Raw genomic sequence first — 16,496 nt, 5'->3', positions numbered from 1 at the left:
ACTCCTAACAAGTTAATGCTTGGCCGAGAAACTAACCAGCCGATAGATCTGATGTATTCCCGGGAGGGATGTCCTATTCAAGAAACAATACCCTATTTAGCGCAATTGCAACAGGAAATAGAAAGGGCACACGAGCTAGCCCGGAAATCTCTCTCATCTACTCAAGAACGGATGAACAAAGATTACGATCTGAGGGCACGGTCACTAACCTATGAAAAGGGCGATCTGGTTTATCTACTGGATACAGCACAGACGAAAGGGCAGTGTAAGAAACTATCGCCACAATGGAAAGGGCCGGGAATCATCATACATAAATTTTCATCCTGTGTATTTAGAGTTAAACTTCAACGTGACCTCATTACAGTCAATCATGATAGACTAAAGAAATGTAAGGACCGTGTACGTCCAAACTGGGTGGTTCAATTCAAACAGCACATGACACAAGTTCCAGAAGCGACATCATTACCCTATCAGGACCTTTACTGCATATGTAGGCAACTATATGACAGAAAATTTATGGTGCAATGTGATGGGTGTGCGGAATGGTTTCATGGGAGCTGTGTGGGAGCAACTGTGGCGAATGTACGTTCTCAGCCGGAGTATATTTGTCCATGGTGTAAGAACGCACGTAGGGAATAATTTCAATACTTGCCTTTCTTACTGTTGAGTCACTATTTATTGCAGCACCACGTCCGAACACGACGATGGCTACCAAGGAGTCATCATCTGAATTACTCTGACTACGAGTCAGAAGCCCGACGGCCATTAAAAGGACCAGGAAAAATCCGCGGGGTTCCTATCATCTCCAAGTGGGGGTTAATAATGAAATACTTGGATACCCAACTCCAGTTGAGTCGGGTGGAACGTCCTGGAGGGGAGACACTAGAACCCCCGAAGGACATGGACGAATTCGTTCCATCTTATTCCTTCTCTAGCGAGAATATAAGTCTAGCAAGACGTCACCCAACTGGAGACACAAGGTCTCTTTCTAATTCGACCTCAAGCGTGGACACGCATTTAGCAACGTGTCACCACGATTATACAGGCCCCCATAAACCCACCAGTGTATTCTTGGCTCCTTCTACCTGGAGTGTCTCCTTTTTTGACAGTCACTTCAGAGTGAATGATGCCCTGACAAAGGGAGATTTAATTTCCGGTGAGGACACTCTCCTCCCGGTTTATGCCATGCGGAAAATTAACCTGCAAACCAAAGAACTTAATCCAACACCAACCCACGGTTTGGCAGGTGGGGTCATGGCTTATATGGACCCGATGAAATACCCAAGGAGCTGTGAGACTCCTCCCGGGTGGGTAATGTCATTGGGACTCTACCCAGGCTGTGCCGATGCAATGTCCCTCAAAACCCTAAGGATATATATGGATGTACTGCCAACTGTACCTCTGGGACCAGTTGGATTTAATTTGGAGACAGCACTCCTGGGAGAAAGGAAAATACAAAGAGACGTTTTCCGACACGTTCTCCAATATGCCTCGGTGAGGCGACCTCTAGTCATCTCCCTACGCTCCCAAAGAGGAGATACCTCGGACTTAATTTTCTGTACAGCGCTCACGGATCTGCAGGAATTCTGCGGATCCGCTCAACCCATGCATTTACGAGGTTTTACAGGGTCGGGAGAGACAGTTCGAAAATGGCTCAAGTTTTTCCCAAATACATATTTCAGTCTATATGTCGGGGAACAGCCAATGATCCAGCCAATAGATGTGTTGACGGCCATACCGAAAGAGCGATTACTCCTGGAGTCGGCGGCACCTGTGACCATCGAGGCAGGGACCACCCCGCTTATATCACCCGCATACGTCGGGGACGTGGGAATATGTATTGCAAAATGGCTGAACGTGGACATCATACTCCTGGCCGAAGTTACTACTGCGAACGGTCGGAGGCTGTTCAAGCCTGTGCAAAAGAAACAATAAAAAAAAGAAAAAAATTATAAAGTGTAGTGTAGTGTGATTGTACAAAATGTGGATATAAATAATATTATAAATATAGAAAATTGAAGAATGAAAATAACATTTAATTTAATGCAAATAAAAAGGATGCAAGGAAGTACTTGCATGCCAATAGAACATATAATTTTATACTTAATAAAAAGTGAATCGTGCATGTGTAAATAATAAACCAATGACAATATTCTTTTTTAATTAAAACCAGACATTCCATTCCATTACTATACACACCATTCCACTCCTCAATTGAAGCCAGTGGTGGGTGCATCCACGAAAGGAACAGTTTAAGTTATATTAATTTCTAATACACCCCTTACTTTATAGAGACGGGGGGAGTGTGGAGGGAACCATATTCAAAATACCCGCCAGGGTAACTTTTTAGATTAGCCGCTCCTGATTGGTGGGCGGCAGCTCGTCACCGTGCGTCCGCGCATCACCCGCGCGCATGCCTGGAGGCGAGAAGGAGGGACGACGAGAACCGCACCTGACCGAGAACGGACCTGTAAGCACCGCCCCCTGGACTGTGGTTATCCAGTACCCCATATTGGCCAGCTATTATTGGACCTCGCCCATCCTCGCCCCCGGAAGCTGTCGTATTGCTTCAGCAGCCCTGGGAGAAGAAGCCCAAGGTGAGCCGCTGTTTCCCCCATTTTCTATACATTCTATTTTATGTTGATTACCACGTGGTTGGTCAGCCATAGCCCCTAGGCGACCGCCTCCACACAGGATAATAAATTTTCAATGCCCTACAACAACTTTCATTTTCTAAGGTGTAGGTCCCTAATATGATAACTTACCAATATTTACTGTATGAAGCCTAATGGGTGTGGAGTCCTTCCACGTCTTTACAGTTGAAGATTACCAAGATCTTGATCTGCATCCATACCCTCATAATTGTATATTGCAGACTCATATTTAAGCATTGACATGAGTGGTTCAAATGACGAGCAACCAGTTACATATTCTTCAAGATATGTTTTAATTCTCAAGACTGATGTCAAAAGCTCAAGTCCCATTCGATTTTTCAGTTTAGTTTTCACAGACGTTCCTCTCGAAAATACCCGTTCAACCAGGGCATTACTGATTTGCAAGCCGAATATTTTCAAGGCAAATTGGGCGAGGTCAATCATTATAGGATCGCCAGCAGCGTTTTTAACAGTTATTGTCTTGGTCTAAAATGACGATTCAGATGTTGGAATTTGTCCCTCACAAATGTTGGATCAGTCAATGGTTAACGGTAGGCGCCACTGACCTTCAATTTCACTAAGCTTAGACTGGTCAGCTTGTACTAATGGATGTGTTCTGAAAATGGTGGACATGTGTAGCTAAGGCATATGACAGGTGACAGATTTTTCACCTTTTTTAAAGTTTCAACATTACTAAGAATACGAGAAAGAAGCTATTTGCAAGCTTTCACTAAAAAAAATATCGCATCTTTCTTGAATATTTTGAAACTTTTCCTGGGTTATAAAATTGTTTTGTCTGTTAGTGGCCCGAAGTGTTGAAAATTCGTACTAGTCAACTTTCTCCAGGGGCAGATACATAGAATTGTAGTCCAAATTAACATGAAGCTTTGCATGATGAGGATGCACGATTCTTCTGAGTATTCCAAGAGTGAAGTTTTCTAAGACAGTGTGAAGGCTACACTGATCTGCTTCATCTTTTTGATAAAGCCAATTCATCAGCCAATTCATCCTTTCAAAATCATTTAGGATTGGTTTGAGACATGTGAAATATAGCTTATTGGAGGGATCAGCGTACATTGAAAATAGTTGCCTTGCAACATATTTATCACAAGAGGAAAAGAGCTCTTTGGTAATGAGTTGTTAGAGAATCCCACTGATCTAACAGCCGCTTTACACTACCACTCCTTGCCAACCATCGTCTTCCTGACAAAGGTATTAACTGTTGGGGATCTTTCCAATCATTTATCAATCTGGAAATTTCTAGATAACTTTCTTCCCTTAATGAAGATCTGTTCAACCAGGTGTAGCTTTTGGGATGAAGTATTAATGACAAGGTTGGGAAATCTATGGCCCCTGGGGAGGATTACCTTGCCTTGCGGTTACTTTTTCTTTCGAAGGTTCCTAGGATCAATGTCCCCAGGGGGCCGGTCTTGGACCAGGCCTCCTGGGGTAAGTGGTCTAGTCAGTCAGGCTGTTGGACGCGGCTGTGATTTGTACACAGTATATTATTAAAGCATAAATAAACCTCATTGAGTTTTTTAATATTAATAGCCCAAAGTAGCCCAACTTGCTTTTAAACTAGCCCAAAAAGTCGCAAGTAGCGAAATTAAAAGTTTGGGAGCGCGGGGCTCTCAAAAGTAGCCCAATTCTCTACTTGTAGCCCAATCTGGCAAGCCTGTTGTTTGGGTCCTCTATTTATCATGAACCCTGACAGGTTAAATTTTACCTGTGTGATTGGTTTTAAGTTGAGTGCCTCTGCCTCTTTCTGAGTAATGAAAGTTTTCTGGGACCCTTGATCAAATAAGCTACGAGAGGTGATCGTGACCCCTTTATTCGTTACTTGAAGTTGGGCAGTGGGCAATATTACATCCACTTGAGACGTTGGTGATATTAGCTCTGTAAACTTCCCACACCTTGCAGCACTGTACTTGTATAGATTCTCTACCTCCTACTCTAGGGTTGGAAAAATTTGATTTGACAAATTTGCACAGTGCAGCATGATGTTTGCCCCTTCTACACTAATTGCAGGTGTTCAGTGGGTTTTCATAGCTGTTAGTATTATGTGGTTTGAGACACCTAGTACATCTGTGTAACTGTTGGAGTTGTCTGACTCGTGTGTCTCTATTAAGAAAATTTGTACAGAGAATGTTTTTGATGGCAAAACAAACATAACCCTCGACCTATAGCTCGTTGAAGGGTCACCGGTTTAGGTGAAACTACAACTACAGGTTGTTAAGGCTTTACTGCTTGCATGTGTTTATTAGTTTGTTTCTTCCAACTTGGGGTGGAAGTGTTTGGTTTACTCTTGTGAGTACTTGTTGTACTCTTAGGAGTAATTGTGGTACTCTTAGGTCTCACTGATAAATCAGTGTTTGACCTGTTGGTATTACATTGCTTATTAGTACCCTTATTGCCTAATTATTAGTAATTACCTTATTAGACACGGTGCTGGAACCATGCGTATTGGCATTTGCCTTTCCATTGGTTAATTTCAGCAACGTGGAGAGAGGGGGGGGGGACCTGCTGCATGGGTAACAGCTTCTCCTCCATATCTACCTACCCAGGCTTTGTGCCCTGGAGAGGACACTCCAGCTTCGCCTCACAGCGTCGAACCAATACGGGAAGTGACAGTCTACTGGTTTTAAGTATTCTGCTCGATTGGCAAAGAGTGCGACGCCGGGGGTTGCTTCCGACAGTGGGAGGAGTCATTGCGCCCCACTGGGTAGGTACTGCCCTCCTCAAACTGGGCAAATCCCAGCCAATAAGGTGTTGCCTCGCCACAGTCCGTTAACCTCACTGGGTGCGTGAGGTTTAGGGTGAAAACAGACAAGCGGCCTGACAATTTTTCACCAAGCAATACCAAACCCAAAAAGGAAATATAAACTGCCCCAAAGCTGGGCATATGGAACGTCAGGACACTGACACAAGGTTTCTCTGACGACCTGCAAGAAATCAACGACGCCCGAAAAACAGCAATCATCGATAGGGAGCTGAGCAAACTGCAGATGGATATTGTTGCTCTCCAGAAGACCAGGCTTCCAGGAACAGGATCTGTTAGAGAAAGGGCCTTCACCTTTTTCTGGCAGGGAAAACATCCAGATGAGACCAGAGAACACGGTGTGGGACTTGCCGTCAGGAATGCACTGTTGGGACACATTATGCCACTGATGGGGGAAAACCAAACGAAATCTATCTCTGCAACTACACTCCCAAAAAGAACCTGTCAATGTAATTAGTGCATATGCATCAACCCTGAATTCTCCAGCAGAGGCAAAGGAAAAAATCTACGATAACCTGAACAGAGTCATAGTGAGAATCCCTGAAAAGGAGCTACTGTTCATCCTCGGAGACTTCAACGCCAGAGTGAGTGCCGATCACAATTTTTGGCCCACTTGACTGGGTAAATTTGGTAGGAAGGATGAATGAGAATGGGCAACGTCTGCTAGAACTCTGCTGTCTTCATGGTCTCCGTGTCACCAACACGTTCTTCGGCACAAAGCCTCAATACAGAGTCTCCTGGAGACACCCCAGATCCAATCACTGGCACCAGCTTGACCTGATTCTTACCAGGTGTGCCAGTCTACTCTGCATCAAGATTATGCATAGCTACCAGAGTGCTGTCTGAGACACCGACCACTACTTGGTATGTAGCAGGGCCCAGATGCAAACAAAGAAGATTCATCACTCGAAAAAGGAGGGCAGACCTCGCATCGACACCACCAAGACACGCAATCAGGACAAGGTGGAAGATTTTGCATGTGTGCTCGAGGAAGCTCTCCCTGGCCCAGCCGGGGTCACCACCTGTAAAAGATGGAAGCATTTCAGAGACGCTGTGTTCAACACTGCCATGTCCACTTTTGGCAAGAAGACCAGCAGGTCGGCAGACTGGTTCCAGGCTCACTCGGAAGAAATGACACATGTCATCGAAGAGAAGAGAAACGCCTTGGCAACCTACAAAACCTGCACAAGTCAGTGCAACTTACAGATCCTTCGGGCCGTCCGCTGCAAAGTGCAGCAGAGCGCCAGGCAATGTGCCAACAACTCTTAGCTCCAGCTCTGCTCCCAGATACAGACTGAAGCAGATACAAGCAATGTAAGGGAAATGTATGACGGCATCAAGCAGGCCCTCGGCCCAATCCAGAAGAAGACCGCTCCACTGAAATCTGCCACAGGCCATGTGATTTAGGACCAGACACTGCAGCTGAAGTGCTGGATAGAGCACTACTCTGAGCAATACGCCAGGGAGAATGTGGTCACCGAAAACGCCCTGAGCGCCATTGAGTTCCTGCCTGTGTTAATGGAGCTCGACAGCGAACTGACCCTCGAAGAACTCAGCAAGGCCCTGAACTCCCTTTCTTCTGCCCATGCTCCTGGAAATGACAGTGTTCCTGCTGAGACCTTGAAGTGCTGTAGAGGTAGCCTGCTCATGGAGCTGCATGAAATTCTCTGCCTCTGCTGGGAAGAAGGAGAGGTGCCACAAGACATGAGGGACGCCAACATCATCACGCTGAATAAGAATAAAGGTGACAGGGGCGACTGCAACAATTACTGTGGAATCTCCCTCCTCAGTATTGTCAGAAAGCTGTTTGCTCGAGTCACATTGAAGAGGCTCCAAGTACTTGCAGAGAGAGTCTATCCAGAATCATAATGCGGGTTCAGAGCTAACAGGTCCACATCGACATGGTCTTTTCCCTCAGACAACTGCAGGAGAAATGCAGGGAACAGTAGCAGCTACTGTTTGTAGCCTTCAGAGATCTGACGAAAGCCTTCAACCTCGTCAGCAGGGATGGCCTGTTCAAGATCCTCCCCAAGATCGGATGCCCACCCAGGCTCCTCGGCATCATCAGATCATTCTACGAGAACATAAAGGGCACCGTGATCTTTGATGGCCTAACATCAGATGCCTTTGACATCCAAAGTGGAGTAAAGCAGGGCTGCGTCCTGGCTCCAACCCTATTCAGGATTTTCTTCGCAGTTATGCTGCAGCACGCCTTCGGATCTGCCACGGAAGGCATCTACCTCCGGACCAGGTCGGACGGAAAGTTCTTTAACCTCACCAGGCTAAGGTTAAAGAGCCTGACTCCCTCTCTCTTGTACTAGGCTATGTACTACCTCGTTTGGAGGTTGGGTTACCTACCTAATTATGAATAATTAATATTTGAATAATACTTAAATGCCCCTACTGGAATACGTCCAGTTAGCTCTTCAGTTATCACCATCAGTTGGTTTTGTGACATTCAGTAGTTCTCAAAGGTGAATACAATAATGAGAAATTACACAAATAATAAGAAAAGGTCCCACCCTGTTCGGGACAGCACAATATTAAATAATATATATACACACCAGTACTGTCTAGCACAGGACTAGTTGATATGAATCCTACCTAGGAAATTAACTAAATTATTTAGGCTGTATTTGTACATAGCTTAGTACAACTACAGTCTAAAATCCTATCGTTTTAGGGTTGCATAAATATAATTAATGATGCAATAATGTGGATCTATTAGTGCTGTGTTTTGGGGGATTTTATTATAATTTTGTTATATAGTATATTCACTTGTAGGATATACATGTATAAGAAATTTAATTAACACAAGGGTATTAATTGTGTATGACAGCTATTTTACTGGCGTAAATAATATATGAACACCTTCCTAATTAAAAGTATATTGTAATCAAGGTTAGTAATGATTAGTTAATTTATAATTAATTATATAGGATCAGTAATTTGTGTTAATATACTGAACCCTAAAATGTTTAAGAATTTAATGGGGTCTCTCCAGATCGAAGTCGACCAAAAAGGATGTCCTGAGAACTGGTATAGATTTTAATATTAATTATAGTTCATCTAGTCCGAAGTTGACCAAAAAGGATGTGGGAAAGTCTGACTCAGAATATCATTATAAATAACAATTAAATTCGATAACAATGAAGGACCACCATTTTTTATTTAAAAAAGGGAAATATTATTAAATAAATATATTGAAATAAATCCAAGAACTAGTGCCTATGGATCTCTTATGAATTAATAATATAAAATGAGAACTTTAAGAGGACTGTATATTATAATTAAATTAATGAGCAGACTCGCACACACTCTTTGGGGGACTGAAATTGTACTAAGAAACTACTATGTTATTAGCACAATGAAATACATGCAAATTTTCATCAGGGAATCCATTAAGATATAAAGAATATCTGTCAATATTATGACAAAATATAAATGGTTAGTAAATAAAAGTGATCTTACATGGAAGATCAATAAGAAATTAAATATTAAAAATTGCTACTGATAATTATGACAGCGGCTTTGCTGTATTGCAGAAATAGCACACATCAGAGGAGGCAAATCAACAGGTTTGTCAAAACATACGGTCCTAGATCACGTGTGGAGGGGAAGCTTATCTCTCCTCCTGTCGCTATGGCTCAAGCTGAAAACACAGGTAATTTGTAAAAGCTGCCGTTTCCAAGGTGAATATTCACCTATTTCTGAATGAATGAGAGGGCTCAGTCCAGAGTGGGACTTACTTTTTGTTATGAGGAGGCCTTGTGTCTTAACGACGAGCAACCCACGCATATGTCGCCATGACATCTCAATTAAACAAATAAATATGGGACTTAATGATATTATGCTCACTGAGACAACCGCCTGACCGATGATGGAGCCACTCCGGTACCCTGGAACTTGCTGCTGCAAGAATATCCTCAATACGGGCGGTGAATTACGAGAACTCCGAACACCACTTGTAGTCAGGTGCATGGCTGCACTTGCTCTCCTCCTCCCTCTCCCGCCTCGCCATCACATGAGCATGGTGAGTTGATACAGAAAATTCTTCTCCTAATAACTATTCAACTATGCTAGATAATAAGGCTGGGTTTTGTTATAAGAGAGGTTTTATTATTTGCATTCTCGTTGTATAATAATTGATATGAAATTGAGTTCATATAGACAAGAAGCAGATGGAGAAATTCGTTCCTCCATGCAAATCGATGATAACAGAGGCTACTGTTATATTGTGATCTTCAGCTAATAATGCGATATTATTTGATCACTGGTTAACACAGTATCAGTTAATAATTCTTAGGAAAGAATACTGATATGAAGTGAGAATAGAACTTAATTCTCTGAAATGTAAATGTTATCTTTCCTTCTCCTAAGTTGTTTGACGCAACCACGCCATGAAATAGGAAAGATTTGGTGAAATAATTTCGCAGTAGGAAAAGAATTAATATGGTTAATCTACAAGTTAGTAAATTACTGTTGTTAGTACAAGGATGATTTATTGAAGTACTAAAAATTATGAATAAGTGTTGGATATTTCCAACATCCAGATCCCTTTCGCAATCCGACTTCGCAATCTCAACACCATCTAGCTCGTGTCTTGTAACTCTATCATCATTACTTAGCCTCAAAACTTTACATTTATCAACATCAAAACTGCATCTGCCAATTTTTTGACCATTTCAAACTCCTATTTTGATCGACTTGAAGTGACTGTGAGTCTTCTTCCATGTTTATTTCCCTTCCGATTTTTGTATCATCGGCAAATTTGCAAATGTGGCTACTCAAGCCTGAATCTAAATCTATAATATAAATAACAGGTCCCAGGACAGAGCCTTGAGGCACTCCACTTACAACATTTTCCCACTCTGACTTAACCCCCATTTATACTAACTCTCTGTTTCCTTTGGTATAGCCATGCCCTAATCCAACTTTATACAGCACCTCCAATACCCTGAGCCTCTTATATTTTTAATCAGTCTTTCATCTGGCACTATTTCAGAAGCTTTGCTAAAGTCAAGGTACGCAACATCACAATCCTTACCACTATTAACAACCTCAACTATGCTGAAAAAAAGATAGCAAATTTGTTAAACATGAATGGTCATTTGTAAAACCATGTTGCGACTCATTTATTAATTTCTTTTTCAAGATGAAGACGAATTGTATTTGCAATTATCGATTCAAGTAATTTTCCAGCAGTAGACGTTAGGCTAATTGGCCGATAGTTTGGCACAAGTGATCTATCTCATGTCTTAAAAATTGGTTCTACATTAGCAACCTTCCATGACTCTGGCACTCTGCCTGACTCCAATAAATTATTAAATATGGTAGACAGTGGGTCGCAAAGCTCCTCTTTGCATTCTTTAAGCACCCTGGCAAACACTTTATCCGGCCCTGAGGATTTGTTTGGTTTGAGTTTTACTATTTGTTTAATTACATCTTCCCTGGTAACTGCTAAACTAGTCAACCTGTCCTCACCCCCACCCACATAGACTTGTTCGGCAGAAGGCATATTGTTAAGTTCCCCTTTAGTAAATACAGATAAAATATTTATTAAAAAATACTACTCATCTCTTCGTCATTATCCGTTATCTGACCTGTCTCAATTTTTAATGGGCCTATCCTTTCCCTAATCTTTGCTTGATATAACTGAAGAAAAACCTTTAGGATTTGTTTTTGCTTGCCCTGCTATGTGAACTTCAAAGTTTCTTTTTGCCCTCCCTATTACTTTTTTACCATTTCTGACCAGTTGTATGAATTCCTGTTCTAAACTGACTACCCCATTCATAATCCTTTTGTACCACACTCTCTTTTTACCTATAAAGTTCTTCATATCCATTGTTATCGATTTTAGGTCATTAGTATTCGATCGTTTCAATTTGTATAGTATACTACGTTCCTGTGTTTTGCATAGAATTTTTTTTAGATAAGTTATATTTTGAATCCACATCGAAATCCCTTTTTATTTCACCTATCGTTGAGTTCACGTCTCGTTCCAAGACCGGCCCCCCCTCCATGCCCAAGACTTTCCAAACTATTTGACCCAAAAAATTTCTTAGACTGTTAAAATCAGCTTTTCGATAATCTGGCACTTTAACAATATTTTTTCCTACAGATCTATTACATTCTATGCTAATTCTGATTTCTTTGTGATCACTGTTCCCTAGATCACTCCCTATTTCGATGTAATTAATTTATGTTTCCCTGTTAGTTAACACTAAATCTAAAACATTATTTTCCCGTGTAGGTTCCGTAATGTGTTGCTTAAGAAAGCAATCGTCAATTAATTCTAGAAAATCTTCTGCTATATTATTCCCTGTTCTGTTGAACCAATTTATTCCACTAAAATTAAAGTCACACATGACACAAATACTGCTAGACCTAGATGCTCTAGATTTTTCATCACATAGATGCATTGCTTCCATCCTGTCTAAGTTTGGTGGCCTGTAAATAACTCCTATTATAAGATTATTTGCTTTTTCATTAAATTGTATCCAAATAGTTTCTGTGTGTGGCTCAGTTTTGATTCCCACTTTGAAACTACATTGAAAATTTTCACTAACATATATGGCTACTCTCCCTCCTCGTCTAATATATATATCTGTGTGAAATAGTTTAAATCCATTTATATGATATTCAGCTAATAGTTCTCCATTTTCTACATTCATCCACGTTTCGGTAAGTGCAATAATACCAATTTTTTCTGTGCAAACAAGAGCATTTATATAGTTTTGTTGTTTCTTACACTTCTACTGTTAGTGTAATATATCCTAAGTGTTTTTTATTTTGAGGCTCTTCTTTTTCCCTGATCATTTTCCCAATTTGTTTCCCCTCACAAACACATACTTTTATTACCTCCTTCCTCCATATCAATTCCCATACCACTCTCTACTAACAGTTTAAACCCAAACCCAAACAAACGCCTCCAACCACTGGTCCAACGAGTTCGCAACAGCAACCGCCCCAGGACTAGATAGATGAACTCCATCCCGAGCATTCATGTCATTTCTTCCATAGAAGTGTTTCCAGTTATCAATGAATGATATTGCATTGTATCTGCAATATTTGTCCAGTCGGCAATTGACACCAAGTGCCCTCGACAACCATTCATTTCCAACTGCCTTTCTTGGAAGAATGTCATATATGATCGGGATTCCTCCCTTGCACCTAATTTTATCGTTGTCTTAAACTTCTGTATCAGTTCCACACCCCTAACTCGTCCAACATAATTTGGCGGTACAACCGGTCCACCAGTACAACACAGACAAAGACCGGTTGATCAAGGTAGTACTCACAAACGAGTCCATCAAAGAGGATATCCTAGTAAGAAAGAGCAAACTGAAATATGTAACGAATTACAGAAAGGTATTCCTTCAGAGGGACATGACCAGGGAAGAGATAATACAGGCAGCAGATGCAAGAAAAGGCACAGGTTGAGGGAAGGGAAGGGAAGGGAGCCAGGGAACCTCAACCTCCAACCCAGCAATCCCAGAGGGGTGTGGGGGAACCCCAATTGAGCAATTCAGGAACTCCAGTGGGGTCTGCAACATCCCAACTCACCACCCCATAAGAGCCCTCCCTCCCCACCCCAAGCACAGATCCTACCTTCCCCCTACACAATGCCAACCATACAACCCAAATCCTCCCTCCCTCCCTTCCCCGAGTACCCCCTTCCCCTGCCTTTCCATCCCCCTGGTCTTCCTCCTGCCCCAAGCAGGCCCAGGCAATCTCGCTTCATGCAGGTCGACGTTCAATCCCCGACCGTCTAAGTGGTTGGACACCATTCCTTCCCTCCCCGTCCCATCCCAAATCCTTATCCTGATCCCTTCCCAGTGCTATATAGTCGTCATGGCTTGGCACTTTCCCGATAATTCCCTTCCCTTCCCTTCTCGACCCCACCCCCCTCCAAACCCCTGTTAACTACACCACAGGAGGACGAGACCACACCTCGAGCACTCCCTCCCTCCACCTCAACCCCTAGGAATACCTCCCTTTCCCTAGCAGGCCTGAGCAATTTCTAAGTTTCTCCCCCCCCCGTTAAAATAGTGTGTAAATAGGCTGGTGGGTATATAGACTAGAAGAATGGAGGACCCACATGGAGGTGAAGATACATGGAGAGCAAAATTCTTGAACGTAACAAAAAGGAACTTTCTGAGCCTACATGTTGGGTAGGTCCCACAAGAATGAGAGGGAATGACGAACCAGTTAGACTCGACCTGATATTTACCTTGAATGATTCAGAGATAAGGGAAGTCAAATTTGAAGCCCCCATAGGATTGAGTTACCACAGTGTATTGACATTTGAGTATCTGGTAGAAGTATGGATTACCTATCCAAGGATGGGATTGGAAGGGAAAAAACTGAATTGCTGAAGAGGAAAATATGACGAGATGAGGAACTTCCTAATGTGAATACCATGAGAAACAGAACTCAGAGAAAAGACCGTACAAAATATGAAGGCTTATGTCGCCCAGAAGTGCCAGGAAGCTGCAGTGCGGTTTATCCAAGCCAAAAAAGAGAAAAATGAAAAGCAACAGATGAATCCATAGTTCAATCAGGGATGTGCAGCAGAGAAGCAATTAAGTAAAACAACATGGAGAAACTACAGGAACAACAGAACACCAGAGAGCAGGGAGAGATACCAGAGGGCCAGAAATGAGTACCTCAGAGTGAGAAGAGAAGCAGAGAGACAGTATGAAAATTACAGTATGAAAATGACATCGCGAATAAAGCTAAGACCCAACCAAAACTGTTCCACAGCCTCATAAGTAGGAAAACAGCAGTGAAGGAACAAGTGATGAAACTGAGAAAAGGGGAGAACAGATACACAGAGAACGACAAGGAGGTGTGTAAAGAATTCAACAAGAGATTCAAGGAGGTCTTCACAATAGAACAAGGAGAGGTCCCTGCACTAAATGAGGAGGCAAACCAAGCAACCTTGGAGGAATTTGATCTCACCAGTGAGGAGGTCAAAAGGAATCTGTTGGAGATGAACGTGACAAAGCAATGAAGAACGTGAATGTTGGGCCTGACAGAATCTCACCTTGGATACTGAAAGAAGGTGCAGAGGCACTAAGTGTGCCACTCACCATGGGGTATAACAGGTCACTGGAAACGAGAGACCTACCGGAAAGCTGGAAGACAGCTGATGTAGTCCCAATATACAAAAAGGGTGACAGGCAAGAGGCACTGAACTACAGGCCAGTTTCCATAACTTGTATACCATTCGAGGTGATGGAAAAGATCGTGAGGAAAAGGCTCGCGTAGCATCTGGAGGGATATAACTTTGTAACACATCACCAGCATGGGTTCAGAGATTGCAAATCATGCCTCCCAGGTCTAATAAAATGCTATGACCAAGCAACACAAATTAGGCAAGAAAGAGAAGGGTGGGCAAACTGTATTTTCCTAGACTGTCAGAAAGCCTTTGACACAGTACCTCAGAAAAGGCTGTTACAAAAATGGGAGCAACAGGCAGGAGTAAACTGTAAGGTGCTCCCGTGGATAAGGGAGTATCTAAGCAACAGGAAACAGAGAGTAACTGTGAGGGGGGAGGCATCATAGAGGCGAGATGTAACCAGGGGGGTTCCACAGGGCTCAGTACTTGGACCCATCCTGTTTCTAATATATATATAAACGACCTTCCAGATGGTATAAACTCATTCCTCTCAATGTTTGCTGATGATGCAAAAATTATGAGAAGAATCAAAACAGATGAAGATAGACAGAGACTACAGGACAACATGGGCAAACTGGTGGAATGGTCCTGAAAATGGCTACGAAAGTTCAGCTCAAAAGTGTAAAGTAATGAAATTAGGCGAAGGGAAGAAAAGTCTGAATACAATGTACCATCTGGGAGGTGATATCCTGCATGAGACATATATAGAGAGAGATCTGGGGGTTGATATCACACCGATCCTTTTCCCAGAAGCCCGCGTCAAAAGGATATCATCAGCGACATATGCTAGACTGACCAACATAAGAACTGCCTACAGAAACTTGTGTAAGGAATCGTTCAGGCACTTGTATACCACCTATGTAAGACCAATCCTGGAGTATGCAGCTCCAGCATGGAGTAGATACCTAGTTTAAACACAAGACAAAGTTCGAGAAGATTCAGAGGTATGCCACCAGACTTTTCCCGGAACTGAGAGGTATGAGATACGAGGAAAGGATAAGGGAGCTGAACATCACATCCCTGGAAACCAGAAGAGCAAAGGGAGACATGATAACCACCTACAAAATTCTCCAGGGAATTGACAGGGTGGACAAAGACAAACTCTTCCGCACGGTTGGAACACGAACAAGGGGACACAGTTGGAAACTTAGTACCCAGATGAGACTGAAAAGACATTAGAAAGAATAGTTTCAGTGTCAGAGTAGTTAACAAATGGAATGAATTAATAGTGATGTGGTGGAGGCTGATTCCATACACAGTTTCAAAAATAGATTTGATAGAGTACAATAGGATCAGGAATCTGTACACCAGTTGATTGACAGTTGAGAGGTGGGCCCAAGGAGTCAGAACTCAACCCCTGCAAACACAACTAGGTGAGTACAACTAGGTGAGTAAATAATGGGTTTGTTCCCATTTCCAGCCAGAATATCGTCCATGTTGGTAACAACATCACCAATTTCTGCTCCCGGATAGCAAACCCTTAACCTCTTCCCCCTATCTCTGGCACAAAAAGCTCTATCCAGATACCTGACCTGTAAATCTCCAACATCCAAAATTTGCTTAGGCATTACAAACCTTCATGTGACACTGTGTCAAAAGCTTTGCTAAAGTCATGGTACACAACATCACAAACCTTTCCACTATCACCTGCCTCAACTGTTCTGGAATAAAATGATATCAAATTTGTTAACATGAAGGACTATTTGTAAAACCATGTTGTGAATCCTTTATTAATTTATGTTTTTCTAGATGAAGACGAATGATATTTGCGATTATCAATTCAAGTAACTTTCCCACAATAGACGTTAAGCTAATTGGCCGATAGTTTGAAGCAAGTGATCTATCTCCTTTCTGTAAAATTGGAACGACATTAGCAACC

At 42.3% G+C, this 16,496-nt stretch overlaps 1 protein-coding gene across 1 annotated transcript; it reads left to right on the top strand.

Annotated features, from left to right (window-relative positions):
* Positions 1-822: 822 nt before the first annotated feature.
* LOC138367130 (uncharacterized) lies at positions 823-1,935 on the top strand. The gene has a single exon (XM_069328535.1). It carries the CDS (start codon positions 823-825, stop codon positions 1,933-1,935), a length of 1,113 nt encoding a protein of 370 aa, XP_069184636.1.
* The last annotated feature ends 14,561 nt before the right edge of the window (positions 1,936-16,496 follow it).

Source organism: Procambarus clarkii, chromosome 21 (genome assembly GCF_040958095.1).
Source record: "Procambarus clarkii isolate CNS0578487 chromosome 21, FALCON_Pclarkii_2.0, whole genome shotgun sequence".
NCBI lineage: Eukaryota > Metazoa > Arthropoda > Malacostraca > Decapoda > Cambaridae > Procambarus > Procambarus clarkii.
This window is presented reverse-complemented; position numbering and strand designations above follow the sequence as displayed.

Excerpts from the sequence above, each read along its gene's own strand:
- LOC138367130 (XM_069328535.1), top strand. The coding sequence starts at position 823 with ATGAAATACTTGGATACCCAACTCCAGTTGAGTCGGGTGGAACGTCCT.